Below are 24,750 nucleotides of genomic sequence, written 5' to 3'. Positions count from 1 at the left end.
TGCCGCAGGAGCTAACTGGCATGAGAAACACGCTACAGGGATGTATCTTGAGAAGCAGAAGATTGTCCTAGAGTGCCTGCCGCAGTCCCATTATTTTCATGGCAGTACAGATGAACAGGTCTGTCAAAATTAGGTAAGCCAAGAATTTGGAATGTGGACAAAGCTAATATTAAAGCTTCAAAGGAGATTGATTAATGCCTCTGAAGGGCCAGGAAATAGGCTCTGTGTTGTGATCTAGGAGAAGAGCAGACAGAGGTTTAGCAAAGGCTGCAAAATTAGGAATCCATTGGCAGCAGTAGCCAGCTGCCTCCAAAAGTCCACGTAACTGTTTTTTTCATTTGGGGGAGGGGAATGGACAAAATTGACGTAACCCCATCCCATTCACCATTGTGAATGAATTCTAGGTCGAGCGATGATGTTAACCAGATATTCTAACCACGGTGTGCTGATGTGACTCCAAAAAAAATGTTTTTAAAAAGTATTTGGCAAGACCTTTATTGAAATAAGATGTTTTTGTTTAACCGCCAGAACCTCAGTAAAAATTGGGACTATTATTTCTGGAGATTCCAGAACTTCCTTTGGAAACATCCCCCAACTCAAAAGAAAGTCTGATGTAGCCTCGTAAAAATCCATGTTGCAATAGGTGCTGTGTCACTGAGAACCACCGAAAAGACAGGGTTAAGGGCACAAAACGAGCTGCAAACCATATATGGAGAAACCCTTTTCTTCACACTTGTGATGAACTCATGTTCTGCTTTCTGTTTTCTCAAAGCTGAAGTCGACTGTGCTTTGTAAAACCGGCTCACCGACCCTCGGGACCTGCAGTGCCTCTGGATTCCAGCCTCCGGGTCTCCACACCAGACAGTCTGAGCATGCGAGTCACACTTGCTGTGACAGCCTGGATGCTCTCTGTGGTCTCCAGTTCTTCCTCTCCAGCAAATACTTTGCCAGATATCGAAAATGAAGATTTCATCAAAGACTGTGTTCGAATGCACAACAAGTTCCGATCAGAAGTGACTCCAAAAGCCAGTGATATGCTATACATGGTAAGAAAAACATGAGTGCTTGTGGCAGAAGTCAGTCAAAAACAACTAATGTGGATTGATTTTGGTGGTGAATCCTTAGTAATCCTGACCAGGGCTCTCGCGGTGATGAAGGTGTGCTTTAAATTCACCACCTGCGATCAAAACGAACCCAGTTTCTCTCTGCCTACTCAATTCTTGTTATAAAGCAAGTATGTTTTACTTCTCTTTTTGGACACGTCCTTTGCACACGTCCTCAGGTGCAATTTATGTCTCTTTTTTGCCTGTTAATTTTTGTGAGGTTTTTTTGGTTTCGTTTTTTGTCTCTAAGTTGACTTTTTGTTGTTGCCGGCAGAGTGCTGACTATCTCAGGGAGGCCGCAGGGCGTCTGGGGGAAAGGCTAGGATTTTGATTCAGTCAGGCTTGGGTTTGAATCCTAGGTCTGTGGCTTTGGCCTGGTTTTTAACCTTTCTGAGCTTCTTACGATAGGGGCTATTGTAGGTATGAAATTACAGAAAATATGTGAAACCAGCATGTTATTTTGCAACATAATAGACCTTCAGTGAAATGTTGTTCTGTGTCACTCACTTTGATTCTAAATTCCTCGAAACTAGATTATCATGTCTCCCACTAACGCTAGTCAAAACTTGAAGACCACAATATGGTCCTCCACGTATGGAGGACCTACATGTTTGTGGTCCTTCTCCATCCTGGACATCGTGCTTCACCTCCCATGCAAATTCCCACTTTGCTCACTGCGGTTACAGCGTTGGGTAACAGGCTCCATTCTTGACCCTCCTAGTGTTTCATATTTATTTCTGCAGACTTGGGACCCAGTACTAGCCCAAATTGCAAAAGCATGGGCAAGGAACTGTCAGTTTGCACACAACATACAGCTGAAGCTACCCCACAAGCTGCACCCAAATTTCACTTCACTGGGAGAAAACCTCTGGACTGGGTCTCTGTACCTCTTTTCTGTGTCTTCAGCCGTCACAGACTGGTACAACGAAATTCAATACTATGACTTCAAGACTCAGAAATGTGACAAGGTCTGTGGCCATTATACTCAGGTAAGTATCTGCCTTATATTCTCTGGAAGCTGTCATTTCAAGGGTGAGGAGAAAGCTGGAATCTGGTGTTAAGAAAAATATAGAGTAATATAGTGTCCCTGTAAATATGAGAGAGTAGGGGTTACAGGCTTACTTTAAAAATAAATAAATGGAGGGCTTCCCTGGTGGCGCAGTGGTTGCGAGTCCGCCTGCCGATGCAGGGGACACGGGTTCGTGCCCCAGTCCGGGAAGATTCCACATGCCGCGGAGCGGCTGGGCCCGTGAACCATGGCCGCTGAGCCTGCGCGTCCGGAGCCTGTGCTCCGCAACGGGAGAGGCCACAGCAGTGAGAGGCCCGCGTACCGCAAAAAAAAAAAATAAAATAAAAATAATAATAAATAAATGGAACAGACTCCAATACCAGAGGAGATAGTGCTTGAAGAGTGTAGTTACATGGACATAGGTAAAATGTGAGGCCCACCAATCTGCACAGCGTTTGAATAATTTTGATCACACCTGTCTTCCCGTGGTATTTTGTGCCATTTGTGAGCAATCAAAGGACCTTATGAGTAAATGGATTTATTCCAGGTACGAGTTCTCTAGGAAATTTGAGTCAATTGTTCTGGGATTATAAAACTGGGAGAAATAAGCCTCTCAGACAGAAGCATCAATAAGAATTGAAGGGGACTTCCCTCCCCTGAAGGGAGGTATGGAGACACAGGACTTGTTCATACAGCAAGAGACATGTAAGTTGGTTCTTAAACTGAGTGAGAGTTTGTCAAATGAAAAGGAATGTAAAAAGAACTCCAGGCAAAATTAACAAGGTGTAGAAGATGTACAATGTGTACCTGGTGGTCCCGTAGTAAAGACTGTGCTTCCGCTGCAGGGGGGCGTGGGTTCGATCCCTGGTCGGGGAAGATCTGCATGCTGCGCGGTGTGGCCCAAAGAAAAAACAATTGTGGTAATAATAGTTGATGCTTCCATATCCTCTTAGTCTTTCAAACATGGACTAAGAATCTATGATGTGCCACATGAAGAGGAAAAAAAAGTCCCAGACCCGGTGGAGAGGCCAACATATAAATTTGTACAAATAATCCTGTAGCTACCTTGTACCCACATCTACAGTATTAGTGTCAGTAGCCACATTCAGAGCTTCTCGATGAGATTTTTTCTTTCTTTCTTTTTTTTTTTAAATTCAAGCTGTTTTTGGCTTCCTAACTGTAACTCACATTTGCAACATGGTGGAAACAAATCCCTAGGAAAAGTCTTCTATGATCTTCTTAATATACTGCCTCCCTATACTGGCCACATTTTATTTATTTTATTTCCTGGCGGTCCTTGTCAAACCAATAACTAAAGGTAGTGAACCTATGTTTGACTGGTTTTAATGTGGAAAAAAATTGTTGAAATGACGTCTGAGGGCAAAAGCATTTCTAACAAGCCAGTTAACTTGGAATATTAGGTGTTTTTAAAGAGCAAAATGTTGGTAGAAAAACTCAATATAGTTCAGCCTTATAAAGATACTGACCTCACTGGTGGTGTTATAGATGAAACACGTTTGGCACAGTTATAGGAAATTGTTATAATGAGAGGGAAAGGGTTGATTTCAGTGAAATTTTCATCTTAAGGTTATTGTAATCAAGGAGGAGCTATGAAATCATCAGTAGCCTTGGTCCCTTTCTTGGAAATATAAGGTCTCCCCTAGACTTGCCCAATAAGCCATCAATTTTGGTGTATATTAACAAACCAGAAAGTAAATTTCATTGGATTCCCACAAATCCTAAAGGGCAAGGAAGCTAAATCCAGAGTGCCTACAAGTGGTATCTGGTACCATTATGCACTATGGTATTAATCTCCAGAAGTAATTGTCAGTCTGAAGGTGCTGACTCTCAGTGTTTGAGCTTCTCCCCTATTCTAGGCACTTTGTAAGGTACAGGTCATGTGTTTTAGTCCAGACTCCTGAAAAAACAGAGCCTGAGATAATAGCTTACGTGCTAAGATTTTACTTGGGAGTACGATCGCAGAGAAGTGAGAGGGAGGAGAAATGGCTTGTGGGGCAGGGAATGAGGGACACAGCTGGGAATGGCCCCTGACCCTTAGGAAGTGACTTTTATTTGGAAGAGACGTGTGTAAGTGGGTGTATTATAGCATATAGCTATGCAGCTCGGAGAAACTGACAAGGTGCCATGGGAGCAATGGGGACAGAGCAACTGACCTGGCCAAAGGGAGGTATGGAGACACAGGACTTGTTCATACAGCAAGAGACATGTAAGTTGGTTCTTAAACTGAGTGAGAGTTTGTCAAATGAAAAGGAATGTAAAAAGAACTCCAGGCAAAATTAACAAGGTGTAGAAGATGTACAATGTGTACAAATGAACTTGGCATTTCAGAAGAATGGCAAGCAGCTTAACCCACCAAATACACAGTGACCCAAAGACTGTTAAATTGACAACAGTCTCCTAAACCCTGCAAGTTAAAAGACACTTCATGTCCATCATTCCAGGAAGTCAAAACAAGAGGAGGAAACTTTATTATATGTCATAGAGGCCTGAGATCTCAGAGATGGCCCTCCCCAAATTAACAGAGCTTACTTGTAAATCTTCCTCTTGCATCTAGGGGGGAAAAAAGAGGGCTAATATTTGGGACATAAGAAAACATTTCCTAAAATCCAGTCCCTTTCAGACAGGTAGCAGAGCCAAAGTGAGTGATCCTAACCTGTTCTCTTTAAGAGACCACTACAGTCTACCCCCCAACTCAAATGAGGGAGAGGATGTCCAGGGACCTCTGGGTCTGGGAAGAGACAGCACCAGCAACTACTTTTTAAGTGAATGTGGTACTTCGTTCTCTACATTTAAGATCTCATTCAGCTCTCACCACACACCTCTAAGAGATGCTATTATCCATAGATGAATAAACAGGCCCAGAGGGGTCAAGAAGTTGTTATCCCAGTGTCATTTCGCTAGTAAGAGGAAGAGTTGGGATTCAGATATAAGATATGTTGCTTATCTAGTAAAGTTAGTAGTACTTAGTAGTCATTGAACAAAGTTTAGATTTCTTCCATGAGCTGTTTTTCCATCAATTGGAAGAAGGCTCTGACAGCTTGAAGACTTCTTGTTTTTATCCTTGCAAGAAATCTTGCTAGGAGGTCCAGGCTTACTCAGTTGCCATTTTAAATTCATGCTGGAAATTACCTCAAGTGGGTATTTATAACTTCCCACTTACCCTCATCTTAATTGTTAATAAGAAGCAAGCTATTTTCAGATTTTGGCCAATGAGCAGTGGTTTTACAGAGTCAAGACAGTAGATTCAGATGCATTATTTTCTTTTTGGCTGCATTGGGTCTTCGTTGCTGTGCGTGGGCTTTCTTTAGTTGTGGCGAGCGGGGGCTACTCTTCACTGCGGTGCACAGGCTTCTCATATCAGTGGCTTCTCTTGTTGCAGAGCACGGCCTCCAGGTGTGTGAGCTTCAGTAGTTGCAGCACCCGGGCTCTGTAGTTGCGGCACGCGGGCCCTAGAGCGCACGGGCTTCAGTAGTCGGGGTGCGTGGGCTCAGTAGTTGGGGCGCACAGGCTTCAATAGTTGTGGCGTGCAGGCTCTAGCTGTGGTGCGCAGGCTATAGCTGTGGCGCACGGGCTGAGTTGCTCCGCGGCATGTGGGATCTTCCCAGGCCAGAAATCGAACCCATGTCCCCTGCATTGGCAGATGTATTCTTAACCACTGCACCACCAGGGAAGCCCCCAGATGCATTATTACTTCATTAAAGTGTGATATTTCCTGACATGTTAACTCAACGCTTTAGTTCTGTCTTCACTAGAGATCTAAATTGTGGAAGAATTCTGGTGTATTAATATGGAAGATTATTTAGCTTAGATATTTTGTTGCCGACAGTTCATCTTCGTAAAGTTTGGGAATAGTTTGACTTAAAAAGCTGGGCGGTGGACTCCTCTGGTGGTCCAGTGGCTAAGACTCCACGCTCCCAATGCAGGGGACCATTTTAAATTCATGCTGGAAATTAGCCTGCTCAGGGAACTAGATCCCACGTGCCGTGACTAAAAGATCCCGCATGCCACAACTAAGACCCAGTGCAGCCAAATAACTAAATAAATATTTTTAAAAAATAGCTGGGTGGGCAGCAGCTCAGGTTTGATAGTGCTAAGAATGCCCACTAGATGGCACTATTGATCTCATTTCTTTTTATCCCCATCCGTTGAAATTTTTATTTTTACATCCTCCCAGAATGAACGGAAGTGTGCGATGTTTCAGTTTGTCTAGCTGATTTTGTACATGTTGCATATTACTGATAATGAGTCAGATGGACTCAAACTGAGAATTGAAAGGGGAAGATGGTGTATAGGGGTTGTTAGCTAGAAGGAAGAGACATGCCTGCCCCCACTGGGTTGGGTTCCCCAGATGCAATGTTTTTGTTAGGTATAGTTTCCTGATTCTGCTAAAAAGGAGAGCACTCTGGAAGCATCTTGCTTAGGGCATGGACTGTCCTCATAGCACTTTGTGGTCAAGTTAGCATTAAGTTCCACCCCTCATCTAGGAAAAATTGGGGCAGTATGTATTTATTGATTTGTTATGAGGTTAAACATACTGCATGTAACATGCTGAACATACCGGGCCACTAGGAAAATTCTCAGTGAGTAGCTCTTAATTTTTTAAAATTATTTTTGTTTACCATATGAAAAAATGAAAACATGCAACAGGAATCTGCCTGATTTAAAAAAAAAGTTTCAAAATTTTTAAAGCAGAAGAAAATTAAGTCATAAGAGAATAAAACATGAACATCTGCTGAGAGCTTGCTATGTTCCATAAGCTGTTCTAATCACTTTTTTAGCCCATTTAGAATGTCAAAATAAGCCTGTGGAGTAGGTGGTGTTACCCTCATTTAATAGACGAGGAAGCTGAGGCCAAGGTCACACAGTGGGTGGCTGAGCTGAAATATAAACTTGGTCTTTGTAACCCCAGAGCCCACAGAGTTGAACCCAGAACCTGAATGCCCATGAAGCTATTAAAAAGAGGCCAACTTGAATGGATAAACTGATATATCCATGCAATAAATATTACTCGGCAATGAAAAGGAGAGTTAGGACTAGTAATGAATTCAACAACAGGAGTGAATCTCAAATGCTTATGCTTAGTGAAAGAAGCCAGGTTGAAAAAGCTACATTTAAACGGATTCCATTTATATAACATTCTGGAAAAGGCGAAACCACAAGGACAGAAAATAGATTTAGTGATTGCCAGGGGCTGGGGGTGGGAGCTGACACAAAGGGGCACAAGGAGCTTTTGGGGAAATGTTTCTAGATATGGAATATGGTGGCCGCTGCGCAACTACATGCTTTTGCCAAAATTCATAACCTGAAACGGACGTGGCCTCTATGTTAATTACAACCTGATTTAAACGGATGTGGCCTCTATGTTAATTACAACCTGATTTAAAGAGAGCCCAAGTAAAACACAAGATGAATGGTAGCTAACGTTTGCACTGTCTTGGAAAAAAAGAGATCAGAAATGTAAAAGAAAGTAGAATAAAAGAAATAGCATAAAGCAATTAAGTGTGTGTGGGAGGAACCCAAAGATTAAGAGTACTTAAGACTTGAGATACAACACTGGAGGAAAGTGCTCAAAGACCGACCAGAGGATCGTAATAGAAAATGATTGACTCAGGTGATCGTACTCCCAACGTGGCCCGTTAGCATGCATAAGAATCACCTGAGGAACTTGTTAAACTAGAGAAACTTTCGCTGAATAATGTTCCAATATGTGTGTGTGTGTGCCTGTGTGTATGTGTGTGTATATAAATATACTACATTTTCCTTAAGGAAACCCTGTCATTAGCGTGGATAGATCTACAGGTATTATGTTAAGTGAAGTAAGTCAGACACAGAGAGAGAAATACCGTACGATCTCGTGTATGTGTGGAATCTTAAAAAAATAAAACGAACTCTTAGAAAACAGATTGGTGGTTGCCAGAGGTGGGGGATGAGTGCAATGGGTGAACGTGGTCAAAAGGTACAAACTTCCAGTTATAAGATAAATAAGTCCTGGGGATGTAATGTACAGCATGGTGACTAGAGTTAACAATACTGTATTATGTATTTGAAAATTGCTAAGAGTATATCTTAAAGTTCTCATCACAAGAAAAAACTTGTAACCATGTGTAGTGATAGGTGTTAACTAGCTATTGTGGTGGCCATTTTGCAATATATACAAATACTGAATCACTGATTCAGTATTGTACACCTGCAACTAATGTAATTTTGTATGTCACTTATCTCAATTTTTAAAAAATACAGATTTCAAGGACAATTCCAGTGACTCTCATGCAGTAGGACTGAGATGGGCCCAGAAATCTGCATTTTAAACAAAGCACCCCAGAGGAAGTCACTTTGAGATGCAGTGAATAGGAATGAAGAAATTTTAAAATAAATACAAAAATGATTGGGAAATTAAAGTACAAGCATCAAACCTGAGAATGAATGGCCATAAAACTAGGTGCTCTCGGGGAGATAGAGGCCTGATTTACTTGGTTACCTGGAGTTCCCTGCAGGGGATTCCAGGGTGTGAGATGGGAAGGGAGACACCCCCACCTCAACCAGGGAGGGCCGTCTTTCACCAAAGGAGAGCACTGATCCTCTGTGGGAGACCGGTACCTGCCTCCCCAGCTCCTCCCCTGTTGTCACACAAGGAGGAGGACAGAATGCAAAGTGTCCCAGCACCCCCCACCCCGACACTGCCCAGCCCTCCCTAGCTCCTCCCCCACCTCCTACTCCATCCACGAGCCTTGGAGGAGCTGCCTCCATCCTAACCCTCTTCCCCTACTCTACACTCTCTCCCCAGAGAGCTGTTCTTAATTGATTTTTTTTTTTTTTTTTTTTGGAGTAAATTTAACCTTTTTCAGCAGACACACCGGCCTTGTCTCAGTCCTGTGAGTCTTTTCCCACCTCGGGGTTGGTTCACACAGGTGTGCCCTCTGCTGGGAATCTTCTCTGGCCTCCCAGACCAGCTCACTTTCAGCTTCGGCCTCACTAACTCAGAGCAGGATCCCTGCTGTAAACTCCCTGAGCTCCCTCTGCTTCCCCTTCACAGAGCTCAAAACCGTAGCCTAATGGTTTCTTGACTGCTTTTCTCTACATTTTGTGAAGGCACCCACTGGCTCCAGCTCATTCATCTCCCTGTATTTGGTACAACTAGTCACAAAGTTGCTAAATATATATATGTAAAAATAATTTAAAATTCTATTTCGTATCACTGTAAAAAGCAGTGCATTTAATTGCTGGCTTAAATCCACACTAGTTTTTTTTGTTTTTTTGTTTTTTTTTTGCGGTACACAGGACTCTCACTGTTGTGGCCTCTCCCGTTGCGGAGCACAGGCTCCGGACACACAGGCTCAGTGGCCATGGCTCATGGGCCCAGCCGCTCCGTGGCATGTGGGATCCTCCCGGACTGGGGCACGAACCTGTGTCCCCTGCATCGGCGGGCGGACTCCCAACAACTGCAGTGAGAGGCCCATGTGGAAGCCCCCACATACTAGATTTTTAAAATACTTTAAATACTTTTTTCTTCAGCCTTCTATTACAGCAAACAGTTTCAGTTAGAATGAGCTGTGTAATTTGTGTGGCCTAATGCAGAATGAAAACGTGGATCCCATTGTTCAAAAATCATGGGAAAAGTGCCACTGAAAGTGCTAAAATGCGTGACAGCACTGAATTAAACCAGGTATGGGGCCCTTCTGATCACGGGGTCAAGTGGGACAGCACATCCCTCTCCTGGAAGCTGGCCTGTTCTTGCTTTCCCTCCTATGCCACTAGCCACTCCCCTTTCAATGTTTTGCTGGCTGTTTTTCTTTTTTTCTTTATCCCATGCTCTCATTTAGTTGTTTATTATCTTTGCTTACAAGATCTAATCCATTCCCACGTCTTCCAGGTTTGTGTCTTGAGCCATGCTCTGCCCTCTGACCGGCAGATGGTCGTCTGACGGGCATCTCAAGAGTAGCAGGAACTGAACAGAACCCCTTGTCTGTGTTCCCACCCACTTCCTCCTTCCCTCATTTTCCCCGTCTCAGCAAATGTTGTTCAGACCCAAACATTAACTTGATCTTTCTCTCTCCCTCTTACCCCACCCTTAAACCAAAAGCAAATTCTTTCACCTTTACCCCTAAGCTGAACCATGAACCTGGTCAATTCTAGGGAACCCCACTACCATCACCGAAGTGAGAGTCACCATCTGCTCTTTCCAGTACCAGTGAAGCAGTCTCCCGAATTCCCTCGCTCTTTTCACCCTTGTTCTTCTCAGTCCATCTAGTTTAACAGCCAAAGTGACCTTCCTAAGACCTGAAAAAGGGACTCTCCCTCCCTCCACCTACAAGATTCCCCATGAGCTGCTCCTCTATCTCTTGACCTCATTGCCTCTCCCACTCCTGGATCCCAGCTCCGCTTGCCTTTATTTATTTAGTTTTGGCTGTGTTGGGTCTTCGTTGCTGCACGCGGGCTTTCTCTAGTTGTGGCGAGCAGGGGCTACTCTTCGTTGGGGTGCGCGGGCTTCTCCTTGCGGTGGCTTCTCTTGTTGCGGAGCACGGGCTCTAGGCGTGCGGGCTTCAGTAGTTGTGGCTCACAGGCTCTAGGCGTGCGGGCTTCAGTAGTTGTGGCACGTGGGCTCAGTAGTTGTGGCTCACAGGCTCTAGGTGCACGGGCTTCAGTAGTTGTGGCACACGGGCTCCGTAGTTGTGGCTCGCGGGCTCTAGCATGCAGGTTCAGTAGTTGTGGTGCACCGGCTTAGTTGCTCCACGGCATGTGGGATCTTCCCGGACCAGGGCTCGAACCTGGGTCCTCTACATTGGCAGGCGGATCCTTAACCACCAGGGAAGGCCCTCTGCTTGCCTTCTTTCTGCCACTCTTGCACGCAAGCAGACTCCACGCCAGGGCCTTTGCCCCAAGGGCTCCCTCTGCACGGATGCTCTTCCTCCATCAGTTGGTCTCCTGCACGTTTTGAGCGCTGCCTCTTCATCATTCAGGCCTCACCTCAAATGCGCCTCCACACTTGAGACGCCTTCCTGCACACCCAAGTGAAGCAGCCCTCTTTCCTCCCCAGCAGTCACTCTCTATCCTGTTAGCCTGTTTTATTTCTTCATTGCACTAGCTGTCAAAATTAGCTTAGTTATTATTTACGTTTATTATACACAATTTCCAACCAAATTCTGACTACCTAAAACTTCCCTGGTGGTAACTGCTTACCTAAGTAGAGTTAATATGCCTGTGTTTACGAAGGCCTAATCATACTCGTGTTCATTTTAGTATCTCTCTCTTCTTAACAATCGTATTTTCCTTTCAGATTGTTTGGGCAGATAGTTACAAAGTTGGCTGTGCAGTACAGTTCTGTTCTCGAGTTGCTGGCTTTGAAAGTCTTCGCAATGGAGCACATTTTATATGCAACTATGGACCAGGGTAAGTGCCCAAATTAACCTCTTTCTGGGAAAAGGAAAAAAAAACTATTTTAAAAGTATTTATCTTCATTATAGAAAATAAATCTGGGTAATAAAAAAAAAGTGTAAAAGAGAAAATTAACGTTACCCTTAATTCCTCTGCCCAGAGATTTACTCCATTTACACTGATACCTTTTTCTTTGTACGTGCGTTTGTTTGTGTGTGTCTGTGTGTACACCTTTATAAACACTACATAAACACACACGAACACATTTTTAAGAGTAGGAAAACTAAAATGTTTTCAGGGACATAGATTAATTGGATATTGTAATAACACCACAAGATGGGAAGATTAATATTCCATTTAATATTTATTAACTTATTAAAAACTTTTCAAAGCAGAACAAAAAGCCACTCTGAATTGAATTTCTCAATTTATATAACTTATTTCATTTACTTTTGACAGTTTTGTTTTTGAGACAGACATCATTTTTCTCCCTTGGAAAATGGGAAGACACATGACATTCTCCTCCAACTTCCTCTAAACTTATATATGTGTGCTTATGCATCGTACACATACTTAGAAAACTGAGATGATGGAAATACACGTTTTCTTTTTTTTTTTTCGGTACATGGGCCTCTCACTGTTGTGGCCTCTCCCATTGCGGAGCACAGGCTCCAGACACGCAGGCTCAGCGGCCATGGCTCACGGGTCCAGCTGCTCCGCGGCATGTGGGATCTTCCCGGACTGGGGCACGAACCCGTGTTCCCTGCATCGGCAGGCAGACTCTCAACCACTGCGCCACCAGGGAAGCCCCACGTTTTCTATTTTTTACTTAAAATTACATATGAGCATTTTCCATGGCACTGAAGTTTTAAACAGATTACAATAATTAAAAACAATGCCATAACATTTGTATAAAGCTTACTATGTACAGTTCTAAGTGCTTCGCATATATTAAACTTATTTAATCTTCATAAAAAAGTCTAAGTTCTACTATTACCCCTGTTTTGCAGATAAGACAACTGAGGCCCTGACAGGCAACCAAGGAAACTAAAACTTCCTACTTCTTTATTGGGCAGAATACTTTAGGTCCCTTTGTCTTTCTGTGTTTTTATTTTATTGAAGTATAGTTGATTTACAGTGTTGTATTAGTTTCTGGTGTACAGCAAAGTGATTCAGCTATACACTTATGTAATAGTTTGCATCTGCTAATCCCAAACTCCCACTCCATCCCTCCCTGACATCCCCACCGGCTCTTGGCAACCACAAGTCTGTTCTCTTTGAGTCTGTTTCTGTTTTGTAGGTAAGTTTGTGTCATATTTTAGATTCCAAATACAAGTGATAGTATATGGTATTTGTCTTTCTCTTTCTGACTTACTTGACTTACTTTGATAATCTCTAGGTCCCTCCATGTTGCTGCAAATGGCATTATTTCATTCTTCTTTTATGGCTGAGAAGTATTCCAAATATATACATACACACCACATCTTCCATCTTCTTTATCCATTTATCATAGATGGACATTTAGGTTGTTTCCATGTCCTGGCTATTGTATATAGTGCTGCAGTGAACATTGGGGTGCATGTATCTTTTCGAATTATAGTTCTGTCCAGATATATGCCCAGGAGTGGGATTGCTGGATAATATAGCAACTCTATTTTTAGTTTTTTGAGTACCCTCCATACTGTTTTCCATAGTGGCTGCACCAATTTACATTCCCAGTGAGGGAATGTAAACCCTCACTGTTGGAGGGTTCCCCTTCCTCCACACCCTGTCCAGCATTTATTACTTGTAGACTTTTTAATGATGGCCATTCTGACTGGTGTGAGGTGGTACCTTATTGCAGTTCTGGTTTGCATTTCTCTAATCATTAGTGATCTTGAGCATCTTTTCATGTGCCTATTGGCCATCTCCATGTGTTCTTTGGAGAAATGTCAATTTAGATCTTCTGCCCATTTTTGGGGTTTTATTTGTTGTTGCTGTTATTGAGTTGTATGAACTTCCCTTCGTCGGTTGCATCATTTGCAAATATTTTCTCCCAGTCCATAGTTTGTTTTTTCGTTTGTCTATGATCTCCTTTGCTGCGCAAAAGCTTGTAAGTTTGATTAGGTCTCATTTATTTTTGCTTTATTTCTATTACCTTGGGAGACTGCAGATATCTTTGTCCTAATCATTCCCATCTAGACAAGTCAGGCCTTTCCAGTAGCACGTTTCTCCCAAGATGAATTCTATTTCCCTAGAAGTCACAACTGCCTTGTTTTTAAAGTAGCAATTTTCCCCTCTTCTTTAAAGTATGGAATGCACAATTAAAGTATGAAGCAGCATAAATGACTGCATCAAAAACATTCTAGAATTTAACGACTCAATGAGTACTGTGCTTTTTAACAATGAAAGATACTCCAATGATTAATGTCCATTTTGGATATCTTTTATAATTATCAGAATCTCTACTATATTCCTTTGACTATTTTCCACAGGGTAACATAAGCATAAGGGTAAATTTGAGACAACCTAAATTAATTTGGAGCCAAATGATATTTGAACATATCTTTTTAGTTGGAAATGAGGTTTTAATAAAAAGTAATGTCTCAACTCTGAAGATTAATGCATAGTATTAAGGGAGAGGAGTCCATGAACTTGGATTAGAAAAGTTACATCTTTTTCAGTAACTTCTATTGAAAGTAACATTTCTTTATGAAGATAACACTCCATTATCAGCAATAGCTATGACCGTACTGCACTACCTGTATCTGTATCACAGATATGTTCATATCACTTACTAGTTGCTGCATCTCTCTCAAAATGGTTTTTATCACTACCTTGAAATTACTGTAATTATTAGACTCCCTGCTAGCTCTTACCTAATAGAGAAGTACATATTAGTATATCACAAATATTTTTAACATGTTAATAACTATTTCAACTTAATTTGTTTCCTTTATAATCCTATGAACTATATTTTAGGTATTTTTAAACTATTTTGAGAAAGAGCCCATACGCTCCACCAGGCTGCCAGAGGGTACATGACATGAAAAAGTTAAGAACTCCTTTCCAAAAAAGATTAGAGCAATGGCAGGTTCACTGAAATAAATGTACAGCCTTTCGTCATTACTACTCCAGAGATATTCATGGCGATATAAAATGTTTGGTTATTATTTCATTTTCTAATCTGTGATCTTGGTCAATTACTTACACTCTGTGCCTCAGCCTCTAGCTATGGGGATTAAAAAAAATTATAGTATCGGGGCTTCCCTGGTGGCGCAGTGGTTGGGAGTCCGCCTGCCGATGCAGGGGACGCGAGTTCGTGCCCCGGTCCGGGAAGATCCCACATGCCGCGGAGCGGCTGGGTCCGTGAGCCATGGCCGCTGAGCCTGCGCGTCCGGAGCCTGTGCTCCGCAACGGGAGAGGCCACAACAGTGAGAGGCCCGCGTACCACAAAAAAAAAAAAAAAAAAAAAAAATTATAGTATCTTCCTCATAGGGTTATTGTGAAGATTGATTCATTCGAGGATGCTTAGAACAGTGCCTAGTACACGAAGAGTATTCAGTAATATCTATTATTCATATCACATCTTTTATGTGAAAACAAATTGCATTTTAGAAACTCCCCCATATTGTTATATTCTTTTTTTTTTTTTTTTTTTTGTGGTACACGGGCTTCTCACTGTTGTGGCCTCTCCCGCTGTGGAGCACAGGCTCCGGATGCACAGGCTCAGCGGCCGTGGCTCACGGGCCCAGCTGCTCCACAGCATGTTGGATCTTCCCGGACCAGGGCACGAACCCGTGTCCCCTGCATCGGCAGGCAGACTCTCAACCACTGCGCCACCAGGGAAGCCCTCTTGTTATATTCTTTTGGAAAGCCCTTTCCCCAGCCAAATGGCTCCCATCCAATAAAAACTATGGAGGTTTGCTAGACTGAGAACAAAAATGTGGGTCATGATGGCTTTTCTAAGATGGACAGTTTTTTGGATGGCAGTGATCACATAGGCAAGTAGAGGGAGTACTGCTCTGAAATCAGACAAATCTAGGTTTCATTCTAACTCTGACATCTGTACCTTGTGATTTTGGGCAAGTTACTTTATTTTTTAGAGGTTTAGTTTCCTTATCTGTAAAATAGAAATAAAAATAACTTTTCCCCGAGTTGTCTTAAGAATTAACTGAGATGATTAAGACATAGGTTCCTAAACACAGGCACCTAGTATGAACTCTGCAAATATTAGCAGGCTTCCATTTCTGCTTCCCCCTCTCCTCTTCTCTTACCAACCCTCTGAATCTGCAGACTTCCATCCTAGGATTTAGCCAAGGACCATAATAAATTGCAATTGGGAAAAAAAAAAAAAAAGAAACCAAAAACTCTCCTAATGGACAGTTTTCCTCTGCTTCACAGAGGCAATTACCCAACCTGGCCATATAAAAAAGGATCCACATGCAGTGCCTGCCCCAGTAACGACAACTGTCTGGACAATCTCTGTGGTGAGTAAAAGGAGCAATCTACCAATAATACAATGTGTTCAAAACTCTTGTAACTTTCTACAGAGCTAAGAATGCAAACATTTGTTTTATCCTAACAGCTATTTTCAGGGAAAGTGGCATCAGGGTAGCAATCAAACCAGTGGCTTACTGTCCTGGGAATGAATATATGGTTCAAGAGAAATTTAAAGAAGCAAATAATATTCTTTAGTTAGCGCTAATCAGAAAAACAACAAACGACTCTGATGCTGGGAAACTGTAGACCCAAGATTTGCTAATTTCAGCAAGATCAAAAATTTGTATAACAAAGTTAACCAAAAGAATTCTGAATTGTGTGATACTACCTGTCCAAGCACTCAAGACTTGAGTTTTCATCTTTAGAATCAGATAAATGAAATAAAGCTGCAACGTGGCACTTTTTACTAGTTAGACAGCATTTAATGAGGAACAGTGTAGGCCAATGAAGCTACGTTTCCAAGGATGTTTTACATAACTTTGAAATATTAATACACAATTGGCCAAGAGTCTATTTATGGTTCCTGTCCCAGACACATTCCTTTCCATCTCAGTATGTTTTTTCTTTACTTTTTGCCATGGTGTGAAGGAAAACTTCAATCAAGCTACTGCAGTTGTGCAAATCCTCTAGGACTTTTGTGTCCAGATCTGTAACCAACTGAACCCCTCAGGGCTGCAGGGCTGGGGCGGGGTGCTAGGAGCAGAAGGAGGGTAGAGTAGACTGAGTTTAACTGCATAAATTTTTGTTTGGCCAAAGTGTTGCATTGCTTACACGTTTCCTAAGGTCCTTTCTGGGTTTAAAATTCTTTTCAACTGCTTTTCCCTTCCTCCTGATTTGTAAACACTGAGTTCTCATTTTTACTCCAGCTACAGAGACGCTTTTTCTACCAGCTTTCTGGGCCAGTCATTTCTCTCCAGTTCAACCATTCTTTCCCTCATAATTAGTTTTGTTTAGAGAACTCACTAACTTGTAGCCATAGTGCAACAAATCCCTTCTCAGAGCACCAATGTTAACTGAATTTTTCATGTTACTCCAATACTACGAAAGCATGTCTTTTTTTTTTCCAAGTTAGGCAGTATGACATAAGAGTTAAAACCACAGATTTTAGAGTTCAATTTCCAGTTCCACCATTGTGACGCTGGTCAAGTGTCTGGACCTGTTTCCTCATTAATGAAATGTAGATGGTGGCACCTCTTCACAGGTTTCGTGAAACGAATGAAAAAAAATTATATCTAGACCAAGTGCCTGGCATACAGTATCACTCAGTAAATATTATCTATTATCCCCAAATTCATCCTTCCTGTAATCTCAGATCTTGAGTTTACTCTTGGTATTTTGGTGTCTTCTTTGTGCCCAAGTTTTAGATGATATGTTTTTATGCTCATGAACAAGACTCACTCATGCTTCTTTAGAATCTGTGATGAAAACTGAGACAATAATTTTAAATTATGTAAAAAGTAATTTAACTGTTGCCACTGGTTAGCTGTCTTTCCCACTAGACTCTGAATTCCAAACAGGCAGGAATTATGCCTATCTCATTCAACTTTGTAACCAAAGTGCCTAGTCTAGAAGGCAAATAATTGCTAATTTGCATATTTCCTTAAAAAAATCATTCTCTATAAAAATCTAGACAGTAACACCACCACCAGCACAATGATAACAGGAAGAAAACTGCTGGAGTTTTAGCTTTTAAACTTAGAGATCTAGCCTGAAATGGTCTCTAACCTTGTGTGATAAAATCCAGAAAATTAAGGCTGTAGTCCAATAATGAAAAGCCCCTGGGCTCTTGAGAGAGACAAAGGAAAACGCACGCTAATTTGCAGGGGAGTAAGAGTTAGAGGATAAAAGCTTTTATTTATCAGATTTCGTCTCTGACAAATTGTGGCAAACACTGGAGGAAAAAAATCCCTTTGTGGTCTTCTAGATACTGGTAGGTTCAATAAATACCAATGGAGGCCAAATCAGGATGGTTTGCAAAATGTGCTGGGCACACCAATGGTACACAAGCTGATTTTAGCTAGTGCATGGATGACATTTGTTTCAATGTTCAAAAGTTGAATGTTTAACATTTTAAAAATATATATGTAAGAAAAAATATAACTAGCAAGCATATCATACCTTGATTTCATGGATATAACTGCCAGGAAAAGTTAAAGAAGCGGAAGCTTCGTCGCAATTCACCACAGCAAAGCCCAGTCAGGTCACAGGTATGATGACCAGGGATACTCAGGAGTACCAGAGGGTCAGCTCCTTGATGGATTCCACCATAGGAATGCAACAGCAGCTGGCACAGAACCAGTGTAAAAGAGGTGTCTGACCATTTAAAAAGTATAAGAAGGCTATGGCAGATGTGGAATTCTCTTCCCAGTGCTCTGAGTGTCAAAATCTTAATAAAGCTCAGTGGAGGGAGAGGAGTAAATATGACTTTGATATCCAAATACCCTACTTATATACTAATGACAGACTGGAATGTATGAGAGAGGCCACTGTCTCTTCATTACTGACCATAGATAGTATCATTCTTCTCAGGAGAAACTTTCAGGAAAATATTTTAATAAATTGCTCACACTGATTATTACTAATATTATTTTTAATTGTTTTATTTTAATTGCATTTATTTTATCTGCCAGTTACATTATGTAAAATGATTTTCCATTTATAGTAGTGGTATATAAAAAGTTTATATATAAAGGTTATATAAACAAGTTGATTGCAACAGTCAATGGTTATAATTAAGAGACTTGGCTTTTAAAAAGAAAACAAAAGCCTCACCAGTATCTATTCTTTTCTTTTCTTTCTTATTTTATAGCTAACCCACAACGAGACAAAGTGACACGTATGTATATAAACCTTAAATTGTATAAGATCTATCTGAGCTATGTTACTGCATTATGAGGAATAACATTTAAGAGGATATTTTGTGTTTGTTTCACAGGTTACTACTCTGTTGTGTTTCCAGACTGGCCAATATTTCCACGTAACAGATACACATCTCTTTTCCTCATTGTTACTCCACCAATCCTAATACTGAGTGTTATAATTATCAGTTTGGTCAAGCACAAATACCCTCATTTAGTTCTTCTGAACTAATACAATCCAATAACAGATACACATCTCTTTTCCTCATTGTTACTCCACCAATCCTGAGTGTTATAATTATCAGTTTGGTCAAGCACAAATACCCTCATTTAGTTCTTCTGAACTAATACAATCCAGGGGGAAAAAAGCCTCATTTTGTACATGGCTTTAAAAAATAAAATTGGGTGTTATTTCTAATTTGCAGCAAACCCTTACTCAAAAGAAGAAATGGTTCAATTTCCTAACATTAGAAGGTAAACTCATCTTTACTTTCCACTTTTTATGAAGAAGCATTGTTTTCATGCTGCCACAGCCGTGACTTTCAGTGAGTAACCTACCCCCTGTGTGCCTTAGCTTCTAAATATGTAAAATCAGTGAGCTAGATTTAGGCGAGTCCTGGCCCTCATCAGTAAAAGCATTTCTATGTAACCTGTTGCCTGCTGCTTCAACTCCAAATATCTGGTTTTCCCTGTTCTCTTGCAAATTTGATGTCTTTCTGGTTTACTACTTCCTCAGACTCATATTGGAATGGTAATTAAGGGAATTAATTTAAAAGGCCTTGCACTTTTGGATTATGGGTTACTCTTGGAACAAAATGTAAAATAAGATTATAAAAAGGGATAAACCTAAATGTTTACTTGTTGCCATTAGAGCACTGAAAAATCTATTTTCCTCAAAACCAAATGCTGGGACATGATTATATTTAAAGACTAACCGATGGCCTCAGACATTGGATTTGATGGATAATTACAGTAGCTACACTGCAAAAATCTTTACATAAACAACCTTAAGAATTACCCCTAAAACCATGCCTAGATAAAACGTGCCTGGAATAGATTAGGTGCAATGCATATAAACACATATATACCACCTTCTAGTATAAAAATTTTCAAAAAACATGGAGAATACAATAATTTATAAAGAATTGCTGTTTATGTAAAGAACAAAACAAACTCAGAAAAAAGTGATCAGGGTATTACTTCTCAGGGATAAGGCAACTAATGCCCTAGTATCTCAAAATCCTTTACAAAAGGAGATAGCTTAATAAATTCTAGCTCAGGGATTTTTGTTTGTGTTTTATGTATGTTACTTTTTTTTCTTCTTTTTCTTTTCATCTGCTTCCATTTTAAGCTTAACTTCTTCAGCTGTAAGGGCTCCCAGTTTCTTACTCTTTGCTTTCTTAACCTTTTCCTTGATGGCAGCCACATCAATTTTAGTTTCAGTAGAAGCTAAATAAAAACAATACATGTAATTCTTTAGATTAAACAAAGAATACATATATAAGACAATAATTTCAGAGTACTGTTACAATTGAAAGATCATGTTATAAGATAAAACACTTGCTTAAAGGAAAGTTAAAGGAAAGTTAGAAATCTAACTAGGAGAAAACAAAGTACTTTAAAAATACATTAGTGAAAATATACACGAAAATGGCATTATACTTTAACTTAACTATTTGAACCAATTACTGGATTCAACTATTAAAATTACATTTTTCCCCTTAAATCGTTTAAGATTCTTTTTTCCATATTTTGGAACTTGAGTATTCCTTAAAAAACTTAGTTTTCCGAATATTCAATTAATGACTAATAGTATTTCATTTAACAAGATTTTGGTAATAAAGACAATAATCTTGAGAGTATCTGGAGGTCCTCCTAACAGAACCCAACCCCATGTATTGAACACAAAAAGTTGTGAACAAAACAGAAAAGCAGTGAAAAAAAACACAACTTTTTCTTATTATTTAAAGAACAGCACTCAGGACATAAAGAACCAAAAGATAAAATGTCATCAAACAACCCAGCAACTTGAGAGCAGACTTAAAGCCTCCACTAAAGTGGAACAGCTACACTTTAATCAGTAATAAACTGAGATTAAACTAGCTATTGAATACCTTCAGAGTACATAACTGACAGATTGTACAAACTAGAAAGTATAATGCTTATGATATTTTTAACTTTTATATAACCAAGGATCTGAATAGTAGACTACAATACTTTTAAAGCTGTTAACACTGATATAAATTAACAAACTAGTACTGTTACATCTGGCTTTGACCAACAGGTCATGTGCAGTGCTGCTGGGTGACCTCCCTCCCCTCACTGTGCCACTGACCACTTTGGAGAGTTACCTTACAGAGGAGTACACGTGTTACTAGTGGAAAAGAAAATGCGAAAGAGGAGAAGACGGATCAAAATGAGGCTAGGAATGAGAAGAAAAGGCATCAGCGTGTTTTCTGAGTGTCTTTAAAAGCCCCTGAGTAAGAAAGATCGTCCTGCTATTTTGTTGGTGTCTTTTAGCCCAAGTGATGAGAAATCCACGTTAACCGTACAGGAATCAAATTTTAAGCCACAGATCACACAAGTAAAGAAAGTACAACTTTTGATAAGCTTTTTTTAAAGGGCATGACAGCAGAGCTCAGGGATCTTACTGTTTTATTTTTACAGAAGATTCACTGCTCTGGTTTATATCTTTCACAACAGAGTCCTTCCTCTGCACAGAGGTCAGGAAGGGACTGTCAATCTGGGATACTCTTAAATAAGCATTAGCTGCTACTAAATTATAAATTATCTCAGTCACCACCGCTTTTCCCTAGGATTTGTGATTAATGAAATGCTAAGAAAATTGATGAAACGCATGGTTATTTCTTAACACTCAAAGAGCTTCAGACAAATCCACTATGGGTTTACCTTTCCTCTAACAGACTTACAGCATACCAAGAGTTGGAAAACAAGCATTACCTTCCTTAGGTTTCACAACTGGTTTTTCTTTAGGTGGAATAAACGCTTTGTTTCTTTCCTCTTGTCTCCTACTAAGAGCTTCTGCTTGTTTAGCCTACACAATAAAAAAAACTACATTAAAAAACGCTTGTGTAGTTAAATAAGAATTCAAGTATCTATAAACTTTGCAATTAGTGTTGTAAGCTAGACATGGTCTTACCTTTATTGCTTCCATTTTCTGTCTCTTCTTTTGACTTGCCTTCAGAAAGTATTCACCAGTAGCCAATTCTTTATCAATCTGTTGAAATCAGCATTTACAATACATCATAAATAATGTAGATGAGAAGTCAATTCCTAAGAAATTCACAATGACCTTGAGGTAAAGACGGTGGGGTCAAAACTATGATTACTCTATAAAGATAGCAACATAAAAAGAAGGAAATGTCCTCTAAGCTGAGGGGAATATATATGCACAAAAGCATGTAGGTAGGAAAGTAGGTGATGTGTTTATGGAATACACAACAGACTGCTTGAGGTGGGGTTAAAGATCAATGATTCAGAAAAGTGTGAGAGGAAACTGGAAAGACAGTTTTGGGGAAGCATGAAGAAACATGAATGACAGGTAAGGGAAGTGGAGTGTGATTTAGAAATGACTGAAGGTTCCTGAGAAGAGTGAAGAGAGCAAAGTAGCACTTTATGAAAGGTACAGAAGAAAAAGCCTGTTTTTAAAAAAAGGTTGCAGCATACAAAATGAAAAGCAAGAATTGTCAGGATGTGGAGACTAATTAAGTACTAATTTGCAGTAGCAAATTCATTAAGTAGATAGTCAACATATAATTAATTGGTCTACCTAAGGCAATGTTCTCCTAAACTCTAATACTAAGCTCTCTACAATTACTAACTCACTTAATCCTCACTAACAATTCTTTGAGACAGGAATGATCATTATCCCTATTTTCTGTACAAAGAAACTGAGGCATGGATGGGTTAAATAAATTATGCCCATAATTACATAGCAAGTAAGTGACAGAATAAGTCAAGTGAGACATCGCTGATTCAAGAAGCTTACAGTCATAAAAAAAAAAGATAAAACGACAACTACTTACAGTACAGGGCTATACAAAATATATCAGGTGTTACAGAAGCATGGCTTAGTAACTGGATCACTCGCTTTCCCCCAACTAACACTTTCCTTCTGGCTTCACTTTGTTTTCCAAAATAGACCTCAAGATCCAACACTTCCATTTTTACTATGATCATCATTCCTTTTTTACCTTTGACCTTTCATCAACCCTTCCTGGAAAACTACAAACACAGGGCTATGGGGAAAACAAGATATAGTACACAGAAAGAGATGGGTTTACACGCTAAGCACAAAGAACTCGTAAAAGGGAAGACTTTACATACAGCCAAGGAAGGGAATAATGAAGCAAGACACCTCAGAAGACAGGTGACGACAGAATTCAAAGAACAGAAAAAGAAAGGATTGATGCAGATGGGAAAAAAAAAATTGTGAGATAAGAGGAAGTTGAAAGAGTTCTTGCCTCGTAGTCTCAAATACTTCTAGCAGATGACATTGCATTTTATTTTACTGGAGTACGAGGGTGGCTAAAGAATTAAGAGGACACAGCTGCCAGAGAATACTGAAGACCTATCTGAGATTGGAAAAGTGAATTTTTAAGGGATGTAATCCAAAGATATGACTTTCTTCAGCTATGTTCAGTAGCCATGTTATGGGAAACAAGTCAAGTTTTAGGACTGATCCAAGTTTTAGTTTTGTTGGGCAGGTGTGATTGATAGAAGAAAAGGGAGTATGAAAGAAAACAGTGATGGGCAAGAGAGAAAAGGAAATTTTAGAAAGGGAATGATGCCAGAGGACAGTTGACAAAATTAGAGGCATTCCTGTCTTAAAAAAAGGATAGATATTAGACTTAAGATTTCAAATCCAGAGCAATCCTATAGTACATGGTCACATGAATGATGCTAAAGCAGAGTAGAAAGCATTGTGGACTAAATCGTTGACTTTTTTTTAACCACGGAACATTTATAGTGGCTACAGATAAACAACTGACACCACCTACCTTGACGGAGTTTACACTCACAGTATGAAGCTTCCACTCCCCACCCCCATACAATTAGTTCAAAATAAGCCTATTCACACTTACCTTCAGTTTCTTATATCTCTACACACCCAAACGTACATACACATAAATTCCACCCTCAAAGTTTCTGACAAAAATAGATTAAAATGGTTTCCCCCTCATGTAAAGAAATTCAACATTTAATACTGACCTGACTTTCTGGCTGTGGTGGTGGGAATGGTGTATACTCCTTCTTAACAGTTTTCTTCTTTGGTTCCTTGCGTTTATTCACATTTTTGTGCTTGAACTGTGGCAAAAATCTTTCCCAACTCTGTGATCTTAACTCAGAATCTTTCGCCAACTCTCGTTTAATCATTAAGGTCTTCAACCATGGCAATATATGAACAAAGTAAACTTTTAATTAAAAAAAAATTTTTTTTTGATGTGGACCATTTTTAAAGTCTTTATTGAATTTGTTACAATATTGCTTCTGTTTTATGCTTTTTGGTTTTTTGGCCGCGAGGGATGTGAGATCCTAGCTCCCTGACCAGGGATCGCATTGGAAGGCAAAGTCTTAACCACTGGACTGCCAGGGAAGTCCCAAACATTTTTAATTTTAGCAGTCATATGTTTCACAACCTAAGACATTATCAACATTGTTCCTATAAATAATAAAATTAAAAGGAACAATTCTTAGTCTCTTCAGTAGGATTAAACCAATTCTGGAAACAAAAAATATATAATCTCAAACATGCATAATTAACCAAGCATCAGAAAACCGTTAGAAATTTAGACAGAATTATTAAAATAAACTGAGATGAAAATAAGACTAACTCAGTTTTCCAACCATTATTTCATTAAAACCTTTAAAATTCAACCTAACA

At 40.1% G+C, this 24,750-nt stretch overlaps 2 protein-coding genes and 1 long non-coding RNA gene across 6 annotated transcripts in view; 1 reads left to right on the top strand and 2 right to left on the bottom strand.

The window, feature by feature from the left end:
• Positions 1–729: 729 nt before the first annotated feature.
• Positions 730–24,309, top strand: GLIPR1 (GLI pathogenesis related 1). Of its 4 annotated transcripts, XM_032644368.1 has the most exons (7): positions 773–1,046; positions 1,847–2,092; positions 11,408–11,520; positions 15,889–15,974; positions 18,797–18,823; positions 18,923–19,053; positions 19,170–24,309. In XM_032644368.1, the coding sequence occupies exons 1-7, from the start codon at positions 873–875 to the stop codon at positions 19,191–19,193; spliced, it is 801 nt and encodes a 266-aa protein (XP_032500259.1). In that variant the 5' UTR covers positions 773–872; the 3' UTR covers positions 19,194–24,309. The 4 variants fall into 4 exon arrangements, with proteins under 4 accessions (XP_032500258.1, XP_032500261.1, XP_032500260.1 ...); XM_032644367.1 differs by having other exon boundaries at positions 730–1,046; positions 18,923–23,287; XM_032644370.1 differs by having other exon boundaries at positions 754–1,046; positions 2,010–2,092; positions 18,923–23,287.
• LOC116760090 lies at positions 2,409–11,409 on the bottom strand. Its single transcript, XR_004351647.1, has 2 exons — positions 4,442–11,409; positions 2,409–2,919 (listed from the first exon to the last, which is right to left on the bottom strand). It is a non-coding gene; the product is annotated as an uncharacterized LOC116760090 (long non-coding RNA).
• Positions 18,206–24,750, bottom strand: part of KRR1 (KRR1 small subunit processome component homolog) — a 24,766-nt gene continuing 18,221 nt past the window's right edge. Inside the window, exons 7-10 of the mRNA XM_032644366.1 lie at positions 24,078–24,248; positions 22,006–22,083; positions 21,807–21,900; positions 18,206–20,294 (exon numbers count right to left, since the gene is read on the bottom strand). Of these exons, the coding sequence (XP_032500257.1) occupies positions 20,152–20,294; positions 21,807–21,900; positions 22,006–22,083; positions 24,078–24,248 (486 nt within the window). The 3' untranslated portion in view covers positions 18,206–20,151. The remainder of the gene's footprint in view (positions 20,295–21,806; positions 21,901–22,005; positions 22,084–24,077; positions 24,249–24,750) is intronic.

The sequence above is a fragment of the Phocoena sinus genome, chromosome 10, assembly GCF_008692025.1.
Source record: "Phocoena sinus isolate mPhoSin1 chromosome 10, mPhoSin1.pri, whole genome shotgun sequence".
NCBI classification, from domain to species: domain Eukaryota; kingdom Metazoa; phylum Chordata; class Mammalia; order Artiodactyla; family Phocoenidae; genus Phocoena; species Phocoena sinus.
Note: the sequence above shows the minus strand (reverse complement) of the source record. Positions and strands in the feature narration are given on the sequence as shown.

What these genes read in the sequence shown, in the direction of transcription:
- GLIPR1 (XM_032644368.1), top strand. Translation starts at nt 873, where the DNA reads ATGCGAGTCACACTTGCTGTGACAGCCTGGATGCTCTCTGTGGTCTCC. An exon ending in TCTGTGGCCATTATACTCAG is followed by an intron (nt 2,093 to 11,407) that starts GTAAGTATCTGC and finishes TTTTCCTTTCAG; the next exon opens with ATTGTTTGGGCAGATAGTTA. An exon ending in ATATGCAACTATGGACCAGG is followed by an intron (nt 11,521 to 15,888) that starts GTAAGTGCCCAA and finishes TCTGCTTCACAG; the next exon opens with AGGCAATTACCCAACCTGGC.